The 25,125-nt window shown below is 38.7% G+C and overlaps 1 protein-coding gene across 1 annotated transcript in view; it reads right to left on the bottom strand.

Annotated features, from left to right (window-relative positions):
* Positions 1-4,554: 4,554 nt before the first annotated feature.
* LOC115927229 (zinc transporter ZIP8-like) overlaps positions 4,555-25,125 on the bottom strand; it is a 28,787-nt gene continuing 8,216 nt past the window's right edge. The window contains exons 2-12 of the mRNA XM_030992772.1: positions 21,647-21,937; positions 19,879-20,086; positions 19,037-19,227; positions 15,946-16,111; positions 14,860-15,029; positions 13,059-13,205; positions 10,756-10,899; positions 9,173-9,245; positions 7,558-7,710; positions 6,870-7,057; positions 4,555-4,767 (exon numbers count right to left, since the gene is read on the bottom strand). Coding sequence (XP_030848632.1) covers positions 4,630-4,767; positions 6,870-7,057; positions 7,558-7,710; positions 9,173-9,245; positions 10,756-10,899; positions 13,059-13,205; positions 14,860-15,029; positions 15,946-16,111; positions 19,037-19,227; positions 19,879-20,086; positions 21,647-21,937 — 1,869 coding nt within the window. The 3' untranslated portion in view covers positions 4,555-4,629. The remainder of the gene's footprint in view (positions 4,768-6,869; positions 7,058-7,557; positions 7,711-9,172; positions 9,246-10,755; positions 10,900-13,058; positions 13,206-14,859; positions 15,030-15,945; positions 16,112-19,036; positions 19,228-19,878; positions 20,087-21,646; positions 21,938-25,125) is intronic.

The following is a 25,125-nucleotide window of genomic DNA, read 5'->3' as shown; positions in this document are numbered from 1 at the left end:
CAGTTAGCAACTTAATTATTCATACCTCTTGTAAATGTGATATTTTTCAGTGTGATTATTGGACATAATACAGAGACGCCAAGGTAAAAGATCGGCGATGCGTGACATTTTCATTTTTCGGCGCGCGAGCGCGCGTGCGAGGGTATAACACACGTATAGGTATGGCGTTTTTTTTTTTAATCTAGCGCGCGCGCCGTGCGTGAGAGCCGTTTTCAGACCCTCCAAATGCGTGACGTCACGCCTAATGCGTGACACTTGGTAGCTCTGATAATAATGCTTGCCAATTTTGAGCATTGTTATGGGGTCAATTGAAAATATAAAGAGTACTAAGCAGAAATTCAGTGGAAGAAGTAGGACACTAGCTTTATGAGGCGTACTTTGAATCACATGGTCAGGTTACCCAAACTTTAGTGAGGCATACACCTTTATTCACGAAATATCTGGCGAGCTGTTTAGTCATCAAGAGAATCTTCATTTCAAAGGTCTGCATAAAATATGTAAAAAGTTCTATTACCCACCCCCCCCCCCTCTCTCTCTCTCTCTCTCTCCCTCTCTCTCTTTCCCTCTCCATCGAATTTCGCCCTCTCCCACTCTCTTTCTGTCTCTCCCCCATTTATTTTCTCTTATCCCTCTCATTGCTAATTGCTCCATTTTCCTTAGTCCAGAATCTGGCCTATTTAATTTTGATCCCCACCACACAAACGCTACTTCCCCTTAGCAGCTGAAGATATTAAATTAGGACGCACGGCGAAACAAAAATTCTCAGGCTGGGCTGGTTAGAGCATAATTATGGGTTCGTTGATAACGCCATCTTCGGCGGTTTGAATCAAATGATTGTGTAGGCAGGGAATATAAAGAACTGGCCAGATTCTGGACTACTCTTTTCTCAGACCTACCATTCTTGTTGCATTTATTCTACCTTTCTCTCATGTTCTCTAAATTTATCGTTCGACTTTCTTCGTCGTGAAGTAAAAAGAGGCTATAATTGATACTAATATTATAAAATGAACAATTTATTGCATATCACAAGAGCGTCCATATAATTTCATATGTGAATAGAATTTGCAGCATTTATGTGTTCAGTAAGATATCCGCTTCGTTCTCGATGCAATTATAATATATATTGATTATATCATGCAACCTCTAGCAATGCCCCCCCCCCCCCCCACCCTCCTTAGACCTCGGCCATGAAAAGGCCGATCGGCGCAAAAAATAGAATACAAACTGGTAATTTCAATTTTTGGAAAATTCACTCATTTGCATATTTATGGTAATTTATGCAAACGAGGTCGTACAATTCACATTTTTACCCATAAATTGTATATTCTTCATATTGAAACATTCGTTTTCACTACATATATTCTTTACACCATTTTGAATAATTACACAAACAACAACAAATAGCGATTTGGGGGCTGACATGCAAAGACAAAATGTCACATGACTTAATTTAATGTTAAAAAAAAAAATGTTTTAAAAGATGCGCAAGACTGTGAAAGCTTAAAAGTGCCACTCAGATATAAGAGGGCAAGATCCCGGACTTCATCGAACAGATGATCAGATGATGAGATTCTGGCTCTCACGATGTCGACATCCTTTAGGTTTTCTGTTTACAAAGAGTTCTTAACACTGGAATATGGTAATAAGAAGATTATTGTCTCGTTGGGTAGTGTTGCTGCCCCCCCCCCCCTCCTCCCCTCTCTCTTTCTCTCTCTCTCTCTCTCCCACACACACACACACATTCTGTCAAGGGCAGCCGAGCGATTTCCAAAGTGGGGGGGGGGGGCACCAAGAAAAAGGGGCACTTTCTGGAAAAAAGGGCACCTACAAAGGGAAATCTCACAGTGAAAATATACAATTTTTTAGACATTGGTATATACCCCTACATTGTGATTACAATTATCAGGGATGATTCATTTTGTTTCACTTTTACACCATACAAGATATTGCTTAAGCATCATGATTTGCAGTTGGTTTTGATTGTCTAAAACCTTGTTTGCGAGCGAGCGAAGCGAGCGAGGAAAAATGTTATGATGAGTGAGGTCGCGGTGCGAAAAATTAGATCTTTTAAACAAGCTGAGCGAAGGTTTCAAAAGGCTTTTAACCTTAATAATGTTGGCATCATTGCAAAGTAAATGTTACAATCTTTCGAATGGTTCATATTTAGTTTTCAAAAATTGTTACAGATTTGACTTATCTGCTTTTAAAAGTGGTGAAATTACTACCCGATTATTCCGCCCTTGATCGGCCCGCTATTGTGACGTACGATTTGTGACGTATGTTGGGCACATGAGCGAGAGTGCGATCCTCAAGCTCTCACACAACTCTCGCCTGCATGCATTATACGTTTACAAACGCCACTCGAACGCTTAATATCTGATCAAAATGGCCGACCTCGAAGAAGAGGTTTTACTCGAATTAGAATTCGAAGTTGATGGGCACAGCTCCACAATAATGGTACTGGTAGTGATAGTGATGATGATGATGGTGATGGGGATGTAGGAGAGATGGAAGAAAGAGAACAATTCGGAGAAGACGGCGTCGATGCTGGTACAGGTCAAGTGACAGCATATCAGCGCGAGCTGGCCGAGTTGCCAGCTGCCGGCGCTCAGCTCCTCCGGCCCCGCTTAACTGGCGATCGATCTGTCATGACTGGGCGAGACATTTTCAAATTTTCGGGATGTGTGGGGCTTTTTGGCAAATTTCACGGATAATGAAACAAAGATGATTAGATGTGAGATTATATTTGGCGAAAATCAATTACAAATATGCACCATTCATAAATAGAACTGCAGCCTGCAGGACATCATACAAAATAATACAAAAGGACGCCCGCGATTCACTCATCATGGTCTCCGTATAATCAACAGCAATCACTACCACGCCAAGGCATGATGACCGAACAAATACAAAACATCTCGGCAAATTACACAGAACGGTAGGGTATTTGGACAAATCAAATTACACGATTCACCCCTCGTATTATATTAAATGAATTTGCTTGATATTACATTTAATTACATGATTTCTAGAGATTGTTATTCCACTTTCTGGTCAGGATATAAAGCATGCAAAGTCTGGATAATATATAGCTATGCAAAATACCGCACGCGAGCTGTGCGAGAGGCGAGCTTGAGGCCGAGAATTGCGATCGTGCCCAACCAGGGACGTCATAATCGGCCTACTGCGCAAACAAAATGTTAAAGCCAGGAATTGTAGTTCTGAGAATTAAGGTTCTTGGAAAAAGCTTCTTACCGCGTTTCATTTATATTTACAAGACTTTAGAGCAGAATGTGTGTCTTCATATTGGTCTACGCTATCCGGACATGTATAATTTGCCCATTTTTAATGATTATGTGAAATTTCTTCGCCAAGCTACTTTAAAGAGGAAAAACCCAATCCTAATGGGGTTATAAGCACATTCTCATGACGGAAGACTGAAATGACCTTTGATAAGTATATCATCTGTAGATGCGTGCGAGCGTAGCGAGCGATCTTTCGGGGAAATTGCTCTTAGTCGCTTGAAATTAGCTAGGGCGCGTTTAATGATGAGAGGAAAAGGGGACACTTATCAGGAATGAAAAGGAGCATGTGCCAAAGTACTAAGAGTAATTAGTGAAAATGGGGAACTTCTTACACCCTCAAAAAGAGGCACTCACCAGGGATGAAAAAAGTCAGTAAAGAGAATAGGAAATGGGTATTTGTCGTTGGAAAGGGGGCCCATCACATTTTGATAGGGGCAATTATAAGAGGTGAAAAGGGGCATTTATGAAAAGGGAATATAGGTCCCTTATTAGAAAGGAAAAGGGCACGTATCATTGTTAAAAGGGAAATTATCAGAGGTGAGAAGGGGCACTTATCGCACCTGAAAAGGGGCAATGACCAGATATAAAAAGGGGCACTTATAATGAAGGAACATGTGCATTAGTTGAAAGAAGTTGGGCACCGATCAGATTTTAATAGGGGATTTATCGGAGATGAACGTGGCACTTATCTGACGTGAAAAGGAGTAATTTCTCGTACCTGAAAAAGGTCATTTACCAAAGAAGGAGCACTTATGATAAGGGAAGGGGCTCTTTTTAATGGGTCACTTATCATTAGAAAAAGGGGTACTTATTAAAAAGGAAAAAGGGCACATTTGGAAATATAAGATGTGCTTATCCGAGTTAAAATGGGGTTAGTTAATAAAAGGGTAGGGGCACTCCTTACAAAGGGAAAGGGGCACTTGTCAAAGTAAAAGAGGCACCTCTCAGAATTAAATAGGACAATTATCAGAGGTGAAGGGGGCACTTATCAAAAGTGAAAAGAGGCACTTCTCGTACCTAACGAGGGGCACTTACTAGAGATTAAAACGGGCACTTATGAAGGTGGAAAATGGACACTTCTTGTAAAGGAAAATGGGAACTTCTCGAATGAAAAGAGGCAATTCTCAGAGTTAAAAAAAGGGAAGGGCACTTTAAATAGGGGCACTTGTCAAAGTAAAAGGGGCACTATTTCTATGTAAAAAGGGGCACTTTACGGGTGCTTAAAAAAGTGGGGGGGGGGGCACTGTGCCCCCCTGCCCCCCGGGAGGGCCGCCTCTGCATTATGTTATATGTCCCATTTGTATCTCTTCACCCTCACATTTCCCTATATAGATACTGTAATAGCGTCCTCATACAGCGCTATTAACAGAATAATCCCAATTCCCGCCAAGAATCCAATATTCTGCAGAATAGCCACGGTGACCTTGTTGCTTTTCCCGTCGTATTGGTGTAACATCGGAAGCTGAAAAGGATAAGGAAAATGATTACCTCCTTTTATACAGTGGAACCTCGATATAAGGCGCTCTGATGAAACAAGGTGTCTGTTATAACAAGGTGATTAACGCTGGTCCCATCTCTCTCTCTCTCTCTATATATATTTGTTTTTAACCTGATATAACAATTTAGGTAATTTCCATGGTCTCAAGGACCTCGTTATAACAGATTGGAACTGTACTTCCTTTCATAATAACATTAGCGAGGATTATACTTCCGTTTAAATTATGAAAGCCTTTTTGAAGAGGCAACAGGAGCCTTCACGCTAGAGAACTTAATCAGGTGGGCTGTATCTAATACAGACCACCTTATATTTTTGTTAAAATTGCCTTTATTTATTTATTTATTTCTTTATTTCTTTATTTTTCTTATTTCCACCCACTTTTTTGTTAGCAAGATAACTTTGTAATGGTTCTATCAAATGCTTTGATATTTGGCACACATATGTATAGGCATATGGACAAAACACGGTAAAGTTTTCAACCTTGACCTTGACTGATGACGTCATCTAGGCGCCATTTTGTGAAATTTTCGGAAAATCAATTCATGATCATATCTTCATAACCGAAAGGTATTTCTCATTCATATTTATCATGATCAAGGTCAATATCAGTCCGGTTAATTTCAGGTCAAAATACGCGCGCGTGCGCGTACGTCCGCGCGTCAATGCGCGCGCAAATTTTTTAAATGTTCAAAATCATCTTAAATTTTTTTTGCATACGTCTTAGGTCATTTTAAGCATTTTATAAAAAATCGCGCGTACGAGCATGCGCGCGCGTTTTCGCGCGTAACACCATTAAAAAACATAGAATCGCCATTTTTTTTTCTTTTATGATATTTCTCATATTTTTTCGAGGAATTTGATACCATGTTTATCTCTTTATGACCATTAATAACAACATGAGCGTCAATTCAAGATAAATGTCCGTGCGCGCGAGCTCTTTTAATACATAGCATATATGGGCAAAAACATGCCTATACAAAATCCATTATAGCTCTTTGAAATGAACCGTGACCTTCATTTTTTTCTCATATTTAGATAAAGTATGAGTCGGAGATATGATTACATGTCTCATTTTGCCATTAAGTGTATCGTGACATCATCATAATGGCCTTGGAACTGAAAATACGAATTTGCATATTATGAAGTCAGCATATTTATGTAAAATTGATTGTATCTCAGTATATATTGATCGATTTTCTTCAAAATTTCGATATGTTGTAGCTAAGATAATTTTCTACAAGTTCAATAATAATCATTTTTCATTTTGATGACGTCATCAGAGTGAAAATTTCGATTAAAGGCCCCATGTCAGAAATTTCACAATTTGCGTGTTATGACTATAGAAGGTGCATTTCGTTCACATCATTAATCTACATGACATTGTTTTTAGCAGTATCTCGCTTATTTTTGCTCTATTTTGTATCAAATTTTAGTTGACCAGCCCACCTATACTTGTTCCAAACAAGTATTATATGTCTAGTTATAATTTTGTTATGCTATATGTTCCTTTTGCAAAACAGATGTTGATTATGTACACGTAGAAGGCCAAACATTATGTACGTAGCTATTAAAACTAATTGCCAAAAGATATCTAAAAATCGTATCACTGGGCCCATTAGAACCAGGGATAATTTTTTACGAAACAGTGGCCTCTGTAAGTTTAGAAGTATGGAATGTAAAAGATATACATTAACATGAGATTCCCTTCATGTTTCTAAACATTTCTGATCAAATGATACTTATATGTCTACTTTGCAGGGTAAAGAGAGAACAATTTCTGACGTTATTAATGAGAAAGGAAATAAATGAAAACATAAATTATAGGTTTTTTTTAGATCCTGAGTTGTTATCTCTATTGCTATCTAAATTGATTACCACAAGGCATACACATTTCATATACATATTGTTAAGGTATCTAGCTTGGCCTAGATTCGTGAAGATCCGAATTCGGATAAATCGTTTATAGAAAGTCTCGGGTACATTTGCGGAAATTAAAAACATATCTTCGGAACGATTCCGTAAGTTTATCGGAAAACTTCGGGGAAGATCGTGCAGCTGCCGCTTACCATGTCAACGAGTCCAACGTAGAAGAACATGCCAGCAACAGCAGCGAAGATCCATTCCCGAGCGGTCTCGGTCTGTCCCAGCGGGATCCCGATCCACAAGCCGATGAATGCCGAACAAGCGCAAATCATATTCAACAGGAGTGCCGTTCGGAGTCGCATGCCCTGCTTCATGAGTACGGCCAGATCACCTAGAGAGAACAAATTAGAATAGCGTCGAACAATTAATTTAAAGCCCGTCCGTCTAGTTTGGCCAGGAGGGATTAGACCACCCAGCGTGGTCGGTGACAGGTGGCTTCTCATCAAATCAGCTCTCAACATATGAAAAAAGAGGATCGTGGGGGACCATCGGGCACCGCTTAGGCATTGTTTTCTATATAGAGGGAGCAAGTAGCTACAAGTAGTACAGTGGGGCTTTAAATTCACTGTACGCAAAAATGTAACTGGAAATCAATTTCGAAAGCTATTTTACTTGCATGGTATTTAGGATCAGTTATTGGTAGGTCTTTATTATTATCGTCATCCCTAACATCAACCACATCACAATCATTTTCATCGTCACCACAACCATCATCATCAAAACCATTTTTAGCACTATTTATCATCATTATAATCTTCATCATCACCGTAACCATCACCACCATCATCACCACCATCATCACTATCATCGGTGGTAGACGAGGTTCGTTACCTAGTTCGTGCGGGATCTCGTGGCAGAGGACAGCTATACTAGTTGAGAGTCCGGCAGCGATGCTCAGGGAGAATGCTGCCCCTATCGCTAGACCGTCACCGAAATTATGCAGCGAGTCGCCCAGGAGTATCATCATTGCTACCGGATTGCAACCTTGAAAGAAGAAGAAGAAAACAGAATCATAAACAGTCAAAGAAATTTAAAAAAAAAATAGACAAGGACTAAAAATAATGGTAGGCTCGTAGTAATGAAATTCAATAATATTCGATTGAAACCAAAGGTATGGAGAGATGAATGATACAAAACAAATGTACCTTTCTATTATACAAAGGATACTTAAAATACCTAATAGTGTCATTGAACAGTCGAAATACAAATAATATCAGTACTAAAATAGCATCTTAGGCTTCATAGTGTGAATATAATTTTGGCCAAGATTATGGAGAGATGAGCAATACAAATACTTATTATACATTCGAACTAAAATATGATCAAATGATAACCTGGGAGTTTTTGTTTAGTATTAAAGAGTCCCTTCATGATTTTCATAAACTACTACTACTACTACTACTACTACTACTACTACTGCTGTTGCTGCTGCTGCTGCTACTACTACAACTACTACTTCTACTACTATTACTACTACTGCTACAACTACTACCATATTGCTCCGATTGTCTCATTTTCGCTCGCAGGAACATTGCCAGCGCAAACCACTGAACTCTACCTACTGGACGGATCATCGCCCATTCCCATTCACTATACGTTACGTACTAAAAGGCTGTATTGCCTGACCGTTCATGAATATTTATGTTTTTGCTTACCTCGGCAAAATTTTTGCTTTTACTAAATGGACAAATTACGGTGGGGGTTGGATGAAATGGACATAATGAACCAAGCAGAAGTGGTCTATGATAATTCATGCTTCTTATCCTTCGTGTGCTTGACTTATAATCTTAAAAACGCTTGGCAAACTGAGTCCAAAGTTCGACTTGTTTCACATGTGTATTATAGGCAATGACGAGCTTGCAACCTATTTTGATCAAATTACGGTGGGTGAACTTCCAAAAGTTGATGGGACATAAGGGTTCCAATGAAAGAGCTAGTGATAACGTAAGTCGGGGTGGATGTGCTTTTCGTTTAAACAAAAAATGAATTTTTAACGATTTTTGGGGGGTACAATTCCATAGGCTAACATGTATGGCTGCTGACTGTGACGATAGGGGGCGTTGTGAAATGAGACTAAACGGAGCTATATGTACTACTACTCCTACTACTACTACTACGTCTGCTACTACAACTACTACTACTACGACTACGACTACAACTACTACTACTACTACTACTGATAGTACTACTACTACTAGACTGTACTATTAATACTACTCCTACTACTACTACTACTAAACACTACTACTACTAATAATAATAATAATTATTATTATTATTATTATTATTATTATACTGTACTGCTATTACTACTACTATTACTACTACTACTACTACTACTACCACTACTACTCCTACTACTACTACTACTACTACTACAACCACCACCACCACCACCACCATCATTAGTGGCTTCAGGCTTTGCGTGACGAAATTCAAAACTTACCCCTTACACAGCAATCAGTATCTTCGGTCGGGAGAGGTGTTTCAGTTTCAAATGCCTTTGCCTCATTAGCTGTCTATGAATGAGAAGAAAATGATACGATAAACTTTGGTATCTTACGAAAAACTGCACCGTTACTATGTGGAGCTGCTAAATACCGTATCAGGACAATTACCTACTGGACAATCACCCCCCTGAAAATCGGTCGGTTTGTCGTCGATTTGGCGGTATGACCGAAGCATGATTGTGATAAGGTAATTCAGGCAAACCAGGAACCGTTTTACAAAGCCTTTTTTCAATGACAAAGGACAAAATTTGAGTGACAAATCTGCTGATAACCAATCAGAACCAAGGATTTCAGTAGCTTATAACAAAAACTGTCATTTGTCACTGATGACAAGTTCTGTGAAACATGGCCCTTCTCGGGACCGACAACATACCGATGTACACATGGCATTAGAATGAATGGCAAATAGACAGTCAGTTTGGTTGAGAATCGGACTGGAGTCAGGGTATTTTTTCGGTGTGACTGCAGAAGTATTCGGAAGACGGTCGATTTTGGAGGATAATAGATGTCCTCCGTTAATGAGACAAGTTAAGAATAATTTCTAACGATCTTAAAGACCGTCAATACTACTGGGCCAGAAGGGATTAGACCCCACAGCAAGGTCACTGACAGGTGGCTTTCTCATTAACTCAGCTCTCAACTAACATAAGAAAAAGAGGATCATGGGGGAACAACATGCACCGATTTGGGAAGTTTTCTATATAGAGGGAGCAAGTATAGCTACAAGTAGGACAATGGGCTTTAATAACCATCAACTTTTCGACTTTATACTCATCTTATGAAACAAATAGTACATGTCTTTAGCTTGTGCATTAGTAGTATGCCCTGCACTTGGTTAAGTCACAATGAGACGAACAATGAACTCGGCAAGTCTCGTTCATTATCCTACTGTGACTTACCCTGCGTGCAGTGCATATTCACTAAGACCCCGTTCTCACTCACTTCGTTGGAGCGCTCTGGAGCGCTCTAACTAAGACCCGCTCCTCAGGAGCGGTTCTTAGGTGAGTGAGAACGCTCAAAGTGGTCCAGGAAGCGGACTTCTGGACCGCTCCAGAAGTCCACCTTCCGAGGTGGTCTTGAGGAGCGGGTCTTATTAAGAGCGCTCCAGAGCGCTCTAACGTGCAATGTGAACGGAAAGCGTACTTTGAACGGAAGTGACGTTCCGCGCGATGAGCGATCGGGCAGGCACTACACATATACATGATTGTATACGGGACGCGTCGCGAACGGGACATCAGGCGACATAGGGTTTGGATTCCGCGCGCGAAAAAATTGACCCGCCTACCTGAGCTGCCATAGCAACAAGACCACTTTGACTCGTGGAGCGGTTTGAGCCATAAAAACTGCTCGGAGTGTGAACGCTCGCAAACCGTTCCTCAAGACCCGTTCCTCTGGAGCGGTCTGGAGCGGTCTATTAAAACTAAGACCACTTTCAAAGTGAGTGAGAATGGGGTCTAATGCACTTGCAAACATGTATATATATTCAAGAAGCAAAGAGAAGAGGTAAAGTAAACCTTACTAGTTCCATCTTCGATTCTGAGTGAGATACTCCATTTTTGCCAGTAGCAAATGATCCTTGTCCCGACAAAGCACGCCCTCGTTGGCCCTTAGCTGCCATCTCCACGTCCGCGGATTGTGTATGGCTGTGATGGGAGTGACCACACTGTCCAATGTAAATCAAATTATTTGAAGAAAAAAATGTAATCATTTGATAATATAGAAGATAATGACGATGAAATATCACATTATTATGTTTTAGTATCGAAAGAATAGAGAGGGAGAGGGAGAGAGATTGGGAGAGAGGGAGAGAGAGATATAGAGAGGGTGGGTAGGAGGGAGGAGAGAGAGGGAGAGAGAGAAAGGGAAGGGAGGATGACGAGATTTGAAGAAGGTACGAGGCACCCTTCAATTAATTATTTGGATTCGTTTATTCCCATTTTATTTACCGAGTTAAGCCAACGCCCCCCCCCCCCCCCTTACCTAAAAACCTTAGCATAAGACCCGCCATACGTGTTAACCTTCATTACGCGCACTGGAGACAGTGCATTGTTGCGTCACATAAGAAAACCTACATAGGCACAGCAGCGCGCTACATAGCGTAAGTTACTTTCGCTACTATGGAAATATAAACACACACAAACTGAGTACGTGTAGTTAAATGCACGTTGTTCTCACACACATCATTATAGTAAACTTAAGTATCGTACCAACCATTTCTCATTACAGCTCTTGGATTATATATACAAATGGATTATGTGAAATTGATTTATTTTATTCATGATTATATTGGAGGAATTCACATAAGGTAGAAAAACGCAACAAAGTTACGTACATTTTTGTATTATTCGATATTTGTTTTCCACGTTCATAATTAGTAAGGCCGTAGATCTAGATTAAAGAGGGAAATGTTGCTGTGTGACGGGGGGGGGGGGATGTTATTAAAAAAGTTGCTGGGAAGTCGAATTAAAAATGAAATAATCACAAACGATCACAACAGGGTTATGAACGCAAAGAAAATACATTCGCACAAAATTCGATGTGAAACGTCGACTTTCAGATTGTTTTCATGCTTGCATGTATTTGCTTACTCATGTGTTTGTTATTTTGCTTTGATAAATGGGGCTTACAGCCATTCTAGTATTTGATCAAAACCAATAAAGGCAGTATTATCAATTTTCGTCAAAATGTATGTAGAACTACCAAAGGTCGATAACGGTTTTCCTCAGCGATTTTCAACCTTCTATAAAGCACATTACCGCGATATGGTCGCAAATTAACTGTTACGTAATATAATTTTCTTCATAAATCTAGAATTCAATGTTCATGGTGTTCTCTGCTTTTTTTATGTTTGTATTTGTTTGTTGCCTGTTTCTTACTCGTTATTAGTCTGTTTTATATTCATTTTCTGGTTGAATGTCTTCGGTTTTCGTTCATTATACCATCGAACAAAGCAGTCATGCTTTATAATATTTTTGTTTTCCTTTCTTTTTTTGGTCAACACAAATTCGCGTTATAAATGTTCGTCAAATGTAGATTTATTAGTTATTAAAATAGATTCCTAGTTTCTTTTCCGGATTTGTTGAAGAGGAGGACGAAGGGGTCCGTATTTTTTAACATGAAAGCCTATATTTGTTAACTGTTTGATTAATATTTTCTTCTTATGTGAGTCTGACATTTCTTGTATAGTTCATAAACCGAATTCAAAATATCACAAAAAGTTCAAGTAAACAAAATGAAAATATCCCAATAGAATATAGTAGCTGCGTTATCGATCTTATTAGTAATATTACTACCTTTATGAAGCTCTTAATTTGCTCCTAGACGAAGAACGCACATATGTATTTCTCTGATTTTTTTTTTTTTTGTATCTGCTTATTCCGACCAAGCAATTTAGAACTATCCAAAAAAAGTTCAGAACGCATCATTTTAGTTTAAAATGGCGGCCTGCTTTCATGAAACTCGTTATCTGTTCGGAGAAGAAGACACATTAGGTTTTTTATTTTTAATTTACTTTCACTGCGAAAAAGCAAGTTATAACTCTTGTTTTTGTTATGCTTTCATTATAAATAATATAGCTATTGAAAGACTGTACAATTGATTCTTGTAGTGGTGGTTATTTTACCTGACTGCTAAGAAAGCATAAATGCTTGTTAGTAAGCAACCTAGGACCTCACCGAGAGACCTGGTAATGAGGATTAATGCCTTACCGAAGGGCACTAGCGCTTTGGTTTCAAACCCGGTTCGCCGAATTACGAGAACACTGCTCTTCCAACTGATCTATCGCGCCTTTTGGAATTCACATGATTTAAAATGGTGGCCTACCTTCGTGAAACTCGTCAGCTGCTCGAAGACGAAAAAGACGTAGATGGCCATCTCGACAACGAGACACTTCCAGATATACGCCATCTCCGGGCTCGTAGGCGTATGAGCGCTGTGATCGCTGCTGTCGTGGGTGTGGAGACCCACGGCCTGCACGAGATTGAGAAAGAAACGTTTATAAGTATGAATAAGTACATGATGTATTGACCATATCAGGAAATTCGATTTCCACTGCGTGATAGAAGTAATATAATATAATGCATATAATGAGACAAATTACAATAAGTTAACAACTATTATTCATATGCCTACCCCATGTAAATTTGACCCCCCCCCCCTTCGAATTCCAAGAACGAAAGATGGAGTGGTTATATGAGGGCCTTTAATGAATACTTTCAGATGTTAGCTTTGATATGTCACATCTCAAAAAACATATATCAGGACAAATCAATTGTTTACACGCTAAAATAATGACAAAACTTGGTGTTTTTACAATCACTTCCATTTAAAGCATTACCAGTCAGCATACAAAAGGGCTCAAGAAAAAAAGAATGGTATGATTCCCTTCTCGACATATCAATGACCATTGAATACCTATGGTAAGAGGTGTAATATAGCATCACCAGTCAGTATTAAATAGTCTCAAGAAAACAAAGAATGGTAGAATCCCCTTTCGAGATTTCAATATTCATTGCTTTCCTCTGGTTCAAAGATGGTGGTAAGACAGCATTCCCAGTAAACATAGAAAAGGGCTGAAGTACAACAAGAAAGAGTGGTGAAGTCCCTTTTAGGAATAAACTGCCCATTGCTTACCTTTTGGCCCGGTCCCACTGGCCGATGGACACAAAACGTATGCATAAAGGACACAGCGGACGAGCAAAATTTCGGGGGTAGCTCCATCTGGTTTCATCCGCTCCAGAAATGGACAACATTTTCGAAAATTTGCAAAAACAGAACGGAAAATAACGGACGTGGGTAGTATGTAGCGGGGATGTTAAACGGATGTTCATCGGAAGCCTAGCGGATGAATGCGGATGGAAGTGGATGACAGCTTTGAATACTTTATATACGAGATGCATACGCTTACATCCTTTCTATTTCCGTGCTACTAACGATGTATAGACGTTCCATGTACCTTCCCTTTCCTCCCTCTATCCGTTTTCAGCTACAGCGGATGTGAGTTGCGAGGATGCCCCGAGGATGCAGAGAGGATACAGCGGACGTTTAACGGATGATAACGGACATAGAACGTTTGTTGCTCGTATTTGTCGCGGATTTACATTGTACACGGCGGAAGTTCATCCGTTCTAAAAGTTTTGTGCAGCTCAAAACTTTTTGCGCGGATGAAATCACAGTGGACGGATGCTCGATGGATAGAGCGTATGAAACACGTATGCAATGAGTACACAACGGGTGCATAGCGTTTTCCAACGGATGGCAAGATTTTGTTTACGTTTTACATCCTCTTTGCATCCGTGAGTGCAGTGGGACCGGGCCTAAAAGTTTTGTGCAGCTCAAAACTTTTTGCGCGGATGAAATCACAGTGGACGGATGCTCGATGGATAGAGCGTATGAAACACGTATGCAATGAGTACACAACGGGTGCATAGCGTTTTCCAACGGATGGCAAGATTTTCTTTACGTTTTACATCCTCTTTGCATCCGTGCAGTAGGACTGGGCCTTAAGGTAACAGATGTATTAGAGAGCATCACCAGTCAGCATACAAAAGGGCACAAGTGAAGAAAAAAGAAAAAGAAGAAAGAGTGATGAATCCCTTTTAGGGATAAACTGCCCATTGCTTACCTGTGGTAAAAGATGTAAGACAGCATCACCAGTCAGAGTAGCCACGGCTAAAGCTATCATTGTTTGTATGGTCTTGTCATAAAAACCCTCTGACATACACGGGACGAACAACCCGCCGAGCACCGCAAACAGGCTGATGATGAAAACTGCTAGAGTGCCGTATCCCCACACTGATTAAGAGGATACAATAGAATAGAATACAAAATCGATTATTAAAATAATAAAATATTTATTTATCAAACAACAGATCAAGTTTATCAAATACATGTATTAGGGTCCTGCTGAATAAAATTATCATTAATGGTATATCGATCTGCCATCATTGGTAACTTCCATGGTAAAATTGCTCAACAGCCAATCAAAATCAAGTATTTTATTGAAGTTACCATTGATGGCAAAGTGACCATCAATGATAAGTTCTATCTATTTATCAAACGACGGATTCCATCAAATATATTTAAGTAGTCTGATTTTGAGTTTTGATTATCAATTACGTGAGTTTTCACCGTAAATAGATAAATACAATGCAATTATTCATTCATAAATTAACTTAAATTTGTATGTCTTCATACAAAGGAGATCAGGGCCCTATTTCATAAAAACGTGTTTTTATCTTCATACAAATTTGCTCTCACCCAAATATAATTATACTAAAACGCCACAATTTTAATAGTTTATAAACGGTTTTTTATCTTGATAATTATAACAAGCTTTATGAAACAAAGTCCATGTCGAGTTTTTGGACATTTGTTTTGGAGAAACAATTCCTCAACGAAAGTGCACAAGAGAGGGATCTTTCAATGACGCACCCCAAAACGGAAGGCGGGAGTCACAATAAGAAAGAAAATGAAATAAGTTTATTACATTCATTAAGAAAAAAATAGCTGGTGATATATCAACAAAATCACTAATCAGTTACACAAAATCAAAATATTATTACTACCTCTGAGTCAATGAACCCCAAAAATGGGAGGCATTAGTGATAACAAACAAGAAAGTGAAAGAAGTTAATTACATTTATTATGAAAAACAAGGCTGGTGATATCTATCTAAACATTTACACTAAATCACAATATTTTTACTCACTTTTTGCTTTGGAGATATCCGATGGCTCAGTGGTTGTAATTTCGCATGCTCCACTCAAGATTTGTTGCACCAGTGACGGAGAAAGTTCGTTGAACTGTTCTTCGGTAATTCCAGCTTCATGGTCAATACCGTATATGTCTAGTAGTTCTTCGCTCGAAAAGCATGTCTATAGACAAGAGAGAGAGAGAGTGGTATAAAGTAACAGGGGGAAATCCTTTATTAATCTGATATATTTATTTAAATACAGTGAGTAAAATACATGCTTTCAGCTTGACATAGCTGTTTTCAACATGTCCCTACATGGTACATTATTAAGAATACAGGGCATTCTACTACGATATTGAGCCGATTTAGCTATTCCTCTTCTAACGAAGCATTTAAATCCAGCTTAAAACCCTTGAAATCTTCATTTTTCGTCATCATAATGATTGTTGAGATCTTTGGTCATTAAGTTTTCATATGTTTGAATGTTCGTGTCAAATGCTAATGGAATGTCTTCCAAAATCAGATCGTAGTCGGATCCTATGTTGTACGATGGGATTTAGAGTATATAGTAGTCTATCCGCCATACTTGTACGTAGAGTTTATTGAACTTTGGCAGATAATGAAGGCGAATTCAAAGACTTTCGTTGACTCAAAGAATGAAAAATGAAAAATGAAAATACAACCAAACCAAAACCAAAAGACAAAAAGACAAAAATGAAGAATAACTAACCACACTTTTAAAAACTATAATCATTAGGGTGAAAATAGTGATGTGAAGGGAGGGGGATTGATTGCAAAAGTCACAACCTATCTGAGGATTTGATTATACCTCAACGTTTTGTCGTTGATAGGCTATGTACATAATATGTCAGATACAAAATTGGATTATTCAGTGACAATTTAAAGGCATGTCATGAGAAACTATTTATTTCATTCACACTAAGACTGTTTCACCCTATATATCCAATGTCTTTTAAAGGCTGTTTTACAGCATTGTTAAGTAATCTTATTGTATTATTTAGCGAACCATTAATCCGGCATCTTTTGCCGACAAAATGAATAGGCCAAATCGGAAAAAAAAATACATATTTCAAATAACCGGGTGCGAGATCATTGAGATATTTATTGACAAGGATCATTTTACGTTGATTCCGTCGCACGTGATAAACACGATTACATACATGGAATGTTAACCTATTGACACCTTGAACCGGTCAGTCCATCTCTTGAGAAAAGAACACCAGCTGATCGACAAATGATGTACGATCATACAACTCGATTCCTTCTTTTTCACTCTCGAATTAGTCCCATGGATGCAATTGGTTTATGCACCAGAGCCCTGTTTCATAAAACTTGTTACCAGTAACAAGTTCAAATCACAAGCTACTGCAATCGTGGCTTTTGATCCGCTGAGAGCAACTTTGTCATAGAAATTTAGCATTTGTTGTTCTTGACAAGTTTTAAGAAACAGAGCCCTTGCAATCGACACAATATTTGCCTTTACCAAAAGGGTGACAAGCTCTCAAAATAAATACATCGAAAAGCATAGATAGCATTTAAATGAATGGGACATGTTTCGGAGTTTCAAACTTAATCCTCAGGCAGAGTTTCACAATCGAACTAAACCCCATTTAAAGGCCTTTATATACTCCCTGCCTTCTCTGATTTTATGAATGTTAAATGTCAGAGTGATGAAAAATTGGTAACCATTATAATTGGGTGTTTCATTAATTGAGTATGTCATAAATAAATTAGAAGCTACATAAACTGTTGATAATTAATTAACATAATCCTGATCAGAGCGCGGATACCAAACGAAAATAAACAAAATGTATTTGGAACAATAACATACATACATAGAGCACTTATCAGTTTACATAATAGTTATCTATATTTAAAGATTGGGCACGATGTGCATAATATTATAACAGATAAGGACATAATAACGTCCTTGTTTTCACGAAGTGAGGAAAATCGTAACGCAAAATGAATGCATTTTTTTTTCACTACCGTCACTTCGTGAAAACAGCGACGATAATAGTAATCGCATCATAAATGTTTATCACATGCCCTGTTGAGGGCCAGAGACGTGTTAATAATATAATAGGCCTGTTTTCATCAGCTCGAGATTGCCAAATAACCCGCTATTTTAACTATCCCGATCGCAAGTTATCAAGGTAATTTGCATCTCCATTTAGCCTGCAGTTGCAATTAGTGGGATAATCGGTCGAGATAATCATTCTGAGATATCTTGGGCTAGTTTGCAAAATATCCCGCTATTTGTCCGGTTAGTTTTTACCAGCCAGAAGACTAGCACTCTGCGCGAACGCTGAGCAAAATATCTCGAGCGTCGAGCTGATTTGTAAAACTTCGGGCTTATTTGCTTATCAGAAACAGCGGGCTATTTGGCAATCTCGAGCTAATGAAGAAATACCTAATTATCACCTAATCATCACCTCTCTGACTCACAGCAGCAATACGGACGTGACTTAAGGGAAGAGTTTGGTTTTGATTTTCTGTTTGAAAGTTTCTTCTGTCAAATAGGCAGCGATGTTGTTCAAGTACCTAAGCGGACCATACACAGTTAGCGTTTTGTTTATGAATGATCAATAAAACATTTAAATATATGTTTTGCTATTAAACACATAGGACTGTGTTTGTGTTTGGCATGGTCTTTGATGAATCATGAGAGAGTAAGATTGTTCAAGGAATGATTGGGAAATGAACAGTGAAAACATATTGCTATAGAATGGCGCATGTACTGATTGCGTCATAGGCATAATTAGCGTAAGCAGTTTGGCTATCGAAATACGCTTTGAGTACAACGAGCATTATCGTAATTCATCTTTTGACAAGTGTGTAAGTTTGTTTGTGTTAAATTAAAATATATGTTTCCATAAGTGAATCAAAACATGGAATATATCTTACATAAGATTGATATGAAATAACATTTACTATATAACGTAGAACATGACACTCTTCACTATCATTCCACCCTCGTGTTGTGCGTCAAAAAAAACCGGGCAGTTCGTTGACGCATTCCTGTGTCAAATTATTGACGCATCGTGAGCAATTTGCATAACACATTAATTTCAATCCATCTTACCGTTGTAACGTTCGCAACGTGTGAATGGCTATGATTGGCGTGGTCGTGATCATCAGCCAATACCGTAGCTCGCTTCTCTATGCTCCGCCCCTTCGAGCGTGTTGCTATGACGTCCCTCCTCCTACGGGCGTGTTCATGGTCGTGGCCATCATCCCCACCGATTCCGAGGTGTATCAGCATGTGCGCGAACTCTGCGTTGCGTTGTAAAGAGAGAGTTTAAAGAGAGTTTGAGTTTGACTATAAAGACGGAGAGCCAGGGAGAGGCGGCGGGGGGGGGGGGGAGGGGTTATCATAATGTTTTATCATAACAACCGAGGAATTTCACAAAAGTCTGTAAAAATTATTCTCTGCAAATTCGATCGTCAATGGATTTTCCTTACTTTTACATTTAAAGTTCGCTGCTCCACTGCACAAACACCCAAATGGACATTTACCTGACTGATTTAACCTACCCCCCCCCCCTTTTTTTTTTTTTTAATTAGATACAAATGCCCAAGAAACATGAAATATTAATCATAGAAAACTTCATTATCCCGGATTTTATCCAGGGGTATGTCTTTTGAAAGTAAAGATTTGAACCTAAATACAACGTATCTGAATTGTCTCAAGTTGTCACTGTTGCGTCAGTTAATGGAGAACATCTGTTGTCCTCTAAAAATGTTCTTTGTCCGAGACATCGACCTTATAATTACAAGCAAATTCAATAACATCGAGCATCGAATTTGGAAATGTACGAACAAAACAATTACATCGTCCCAGAATGCTTTTACATAGAAAACATGATAGGGCAGTGGGTTGATTTCTAGGCAGTCTCTACGATCGTCGTATTCTCTTATGCTCACCTTCCTCGGTAATGACGCCAAACGTCGCAAACGTGTCGAAAATTGCCTCGGTGAAGTCCGTGGTCGAGGGCAGAGTGGGTTCTCCTATGCAGTACCCTTGTAGTAGACCGGCGACCACGGCCTGCGCCGCATACTGGAGCTCGTCATCGTCAGCCCCTGCTTCGTGGTCATTCACGGTTTCGTCGAAGACAGATTCAACGCTAAAGCACTATTAAATGTACGATAAAACGAGAGAGTTCGCATTTATTTGATTTTTCTAATCACCATCTGATAGTCCATGGAATGCTCATGATCGATCTCAACACCTACTTATTTAAGAATTTATTACGTTAAAGTTATATTTAAAACAAGATAGCAACTACTTTCGATATATCAACCAAACGCAATCTTAATATATTTTGTGGGTCACCTAAAAAGATGGCAATGGCGTATTAGGTAATCCAAATATGATTTCTATGGGACATAGAGTACCGAAGCTGTGACTTCATAAAAATCTATTTTTCGCATTTCTCAATTTTTTCTTCATTTTCCGAAAGAACATCAAAAATAATGTCCAAATGTCGAAAACCAATTGAATATGTTAAATATTGGCTGAGATATGACCATCTGAATAAATATACTCCCCATGGGAACTCAGTGTTATATGCTCTGGCTCCTAATGGTTAGAAGCCAGAGCATATAACACTGAGCTCCCATTGGACATATATTCATTCAGATGGTCATATCTCAGCTAAAAATAGATTTTTTGATGACGTCACACTTCTCCACTCTATAAAACATAGTATTACTATTTCCCTCTGATAAGATATTTATTTGATTTTTTTAAAGATTTGTGTTGTTGCTATAATATATCTTTGATTTTTGATAGGCCTGCTATTCTTGTGTAAATATGTTATGAATAAAACGTTTGAACTGTATGAATGTGTAGCTTATGGCTTCTAGGCTTCGTTTTTTTTTTTTTCTGAATTCTTAGCAGTGTACATAATTGAATTTGTGTATGCGTTTATCTTGTTGACATGCTGTCAAGTTTTCCTTTTCGAAATCAGTATAACCAATAATCTATTCATATTATCCCATTTTCCACCTCTTATATATCATATTCTTCTACTATTCGAAAATTGTATACCTTTACCAATTACCAATGTTACAGATAACTCTTACAGACGCAAATATATTATTGGTCCCTAGATCGTCACGTGATATCGATTGCGAGGATCTTAATTAGCGTCTTCCTCTCCTAGCCTTGTTTTTCCTTTTTAATCCGAAATGTTTTAATTCTCCATAATAGAATTACTACAAACCAAAACAAAATTAATACAAATAACATCATTCAGAAATTAAATAAATTACAAGTCAAACTAAATGTATACATTTTCTTTTGCACCCAATACAGTATACAGAAGGAGAATATTTGAAATACTCGTTTAAACACATGTTTACGTAACAACAACATAAAACAATGCTTTGTTCAGAACATGTTAATAATCTTTTAATCTTGATCTAAGGAGACACGAACGAACGAAAGTAAAGCATAGTTCTAGCCCTGAATATAGAGATTTAACTTTTTTAAAACATATATAAAAAAACAATAGAGAACACAAAACACACTCACAAAACAAAATACATTCGTTCCTTCTATTCCTCATGCATACGCACATACTGTAGTCAAACAAACACACCTTTATACACCCAAAATAATGTTATATTACAAACTCCACCAGTCAATATTTGTATTATAAAACCTATGTCAATATTAAATGCCTCTCACCTTTGCGTTTGATGACTCAGCATAGCTGTCATGGATCGATTCCAAGATTACTTCCAGGTCATTCTCAGTCAAGGTCAAGTTAGACGAATCAGGTGCCGCCATCTTGAGTGACGCCATCACCACACTTTCGGTGAGATCTGTGCCGCCACGACCGGCCTGGCATACCGCCACCATCTCGTACGCTCCGAAGAGGAATAAGGGACTAGCACGGAGAAACTCGACGTCATCGAGTCCGTCGGCAACGTCGATATCGAGGCTGGAAAAGACGTCAGATGTGAAGTCATGTTGACACTAGAACAGACGGAGGAGAAAGAGAGCGAGGATGTAGTTTAGACCTTCTAAAGATTAACTCAGGGCAATTAATCTCGTGTTTTATTGCCTTTAAATTATCAGCGTTATTTCACCTCTTGGGTGCCACAAGACGTCTTTAGGTGTACCGTGAGAGAAATGAACTAAAGATCATTTTTTTAAAATCCATTAAAGAAATAACGCTCTACAAACAACTAAGTGTCTCTTTTTTTTCTCGCTCCTTCGCAATTTCATTCAGAAACGATGTGATTTCAGGCAATAAAGTGCTAACTACCCAAATTAGAAGTCAACGAAGTTTCAGAATGTCTTTCGCATACATAACATCATTACTTATCTAGTGTATTATGTTTACAAAATAGCAGTTAACTATACAAGAAATGTCATTGTTTGTTTTGGCTCGCTCCGCTCAATCTCAAAGTTTAGGGGCAATATGAGTCCGTTCGTGTGTTCATGGCACTTGACGTGTACCAGCGTGATTAAACATAGAGACTTATAGATTTGCACAACGGAGGACGTAGACTGCCCTTTTAAGGCAATGTGACGTCCTTTTAAGGCACTGGCAGTGACGTCACATTGCCTTAAAAGTACAGACCACGTTCTTCGTCGTGTAAGTCTAAAAGTCCCTAATGAAACTCCTATAATGACTTGGGATTAGGGTGACGCGAAATCATTTATATCTCTAAAGGGTGCCGCGACAAGAAAAGGGTTGGAGAGTCGCTGTCCTAAATAATTCTTGTTTGGAGCACGTCATTGTGACATCAGCACATTTCAAAATGATGCACAAGGTTTTTGAAACTACCTAAAGTTGATTAAACCCCCCAAAAAGCGATATGCTTACGAACCAAATTGAAAGGAATGACAGGTTTTGTACTTGTCCTATTCTGAGAAACCGATGAACACGTCCCACTGGAAACTGGAGCCCGGCACGGGATGAGCGCGTCTTTGCCTATTGAGAAATCCTCTGTAAACACACAACGACCCTCGCACGAGCGCACACCCGAGCCGATAGCACGCAACCCCTATTCCTAATCACGCTCTTCACCGCATGTATTCATACAATGATTTGCACGAGTGAATCGGTATTATGAAATGCAACACAAATACATCAATACTTTGTAATATATAGACCAAAAACAAAACCGCAATGAAAATTTGACAGTAATACACAGCAATAACAGCAATGGTCGGTATTTCTCTTCGCGTATGTTTAAAGAGACACACACAAAATATTTAAAGGATTCTTGTTTTATTACGATGTCAGCGTACAGGTGTCCTGTCTAGCGGCAGTTATGTCACCGGACCTTATGGTGGTTCAGGGTTTCGAGTCCTTCGAGTCCGGTGGTGATGAAAATGAACATTCACCTGCTATTAGGCCTATACAAAAAAGATGTTGTTTGGCCCTTTGTTACCGACCCAATTTCTTGAAATCTACGGTCGGCTTTTATAGCAATTTTTTTTAAAGCGTTTTTTAGAGAGAAAAAAATTCTATTAAAGCATTCAAAACTGAGAAATATCAGCCCAAAGAGGTAGTCAAAGAAAAAAAAAAGATTTCCGACCGACCGACCCATGTTTTGGCACCTAAAGGGCAATACAGCATCTTTTGTATAGGCCTTATCCTTTTAGTCCTACAATTTCCATAGCGCAAATTGCATAAGGCGAGGCGTCAAAAATAAATATACCAGCCAGCGGCTGCTAACTGCACTTGTGCGTCCTGGCTGCATTTTTAAAATTAGCTCATCCGGCTACCGCTGGCGGTAGGAAATGGCATTCAAAAGCATGCGCCGGCTGCCGCCTTTTGAATGGAAACCGAGCCTCAGATCCCAGCCTGGCGCAAGCCGGCTGGGCTAATAAGTGAAAAATAATTGCCCCAGCCAGGCTTCGGCCGTAATTGCAGCCTCGATGCGCCAATACGTGAGGCGGCAGCCTGCTGGTATCGATATTTTTGACGCCTCGCCTAAGTAATTGGCGCTCTCCTGGGGTGAAAGAGATTTGTCAACTGCTATGTTTAAGTACTTTGAATAAATTAGTTACGATTGTTCCCCTGTTATACATTTTTCACCAGATATAATTTCCATCTTTCCAGCTATGATTTGTGCTCATTGAAAAGTAAAAGTTGCTTATTGATTTGAAAAGTCTTTCCATTTTAAATAAAGCTTCGTGCATGATACATGTACAATTTTACCTCATACGCCACATTTTCAAGGAAATGGCTGCGCACATGTCATGCTAAAAAGCATCAAATCGTGCTAAGAATAACTTTACTTTATTATTTCTTGTACACTTTCATAAAGAATATTATACATCAAAGAACAGGAGTACATCCCATTTTTCAGAATACACGAACTCTTTAGGGTAAGGTTTCCTTTAATATACTTATGGGGCGTTGCAAGAAAGGTGCAATCAATTGCAAATCCCCAAATCAAGCGTAAGTCTTACGATTTATTGCAAATTTGCAATTGATCGCCACTCAGTTTTCTTGCAACGCCCCATTAGTAAGAGAGAGAGAGAGGGGGAGGGGGAGGGGGGGGGTGGTAAAAGCTAGATCTAGTTATTAAACTTAATTTAATTGTTAAAGCTTTAATCCTGAAAAAATCCTAGGAAATTAAGGACACTATTGAAGCGTTGCAAGAAAGTTGAGTTGCAATTGATTGCAAATATCAGATGCCAATTTTGCAACTTACAATCAATCGCAACTTTATTGCAACGCCCAATTAGACATCATTTTTTTTTAATTGCTTTAGCGCCTTATCAGGGCGGCTCAGCTACAAACGTTTTGACTGATATGATGCTGTGTATCGCGGTAGAGTTTTATTTGCATTATAGCTGCGGTATAATTACGAAGGGGCAAATGATTATTCAATAAAAAAAAACTAAAGGTTGTGATAACAAAATAGTTGTTTACATATTAAGTATCGATTTGTTAAGAATAAACAAACATGATCAGTTTAAAAAAAGGGTTTTGTATTCATGTCCCTTTCGCCAACAGTTTGACCAATAGCAGTTCATAGAAAATATGAAATCAAGTGTTGTGAGCATGAGTTGGCCTAGACTTACCGCAGAGAACTTTCTTGATGTAATTAATTTCTAAATAGACCGGTTTCTGAACATATTCAAATTTATAGATGTTTCTCTCTTTGGGACCTAGTAACGAGGTTTTCATTAATATGTTA

The sequence above is a fragment of the Strongylocentrotus purpuratus genome, unplaced genomic scaffold (genome assembly GCF_000002235.5).
Source record: "Strongylocentrotus purpuratus isolate Spur 01 unplaced genomic scaffold, Spur_5.0 spur5_scaffold_20, whole genome shotgun sequence".
Taxonomy (NCBI): Eukaryota; Metazoa; Echinodermata; class Echinoidea; order Camarodonta; family Strongylocentrotidae; genus Strongylocentrotus; species Strongylocentrotus purpuratus.
This window is presented reverse-complemented; position numbering and strand designations above follow the sequence as displayed.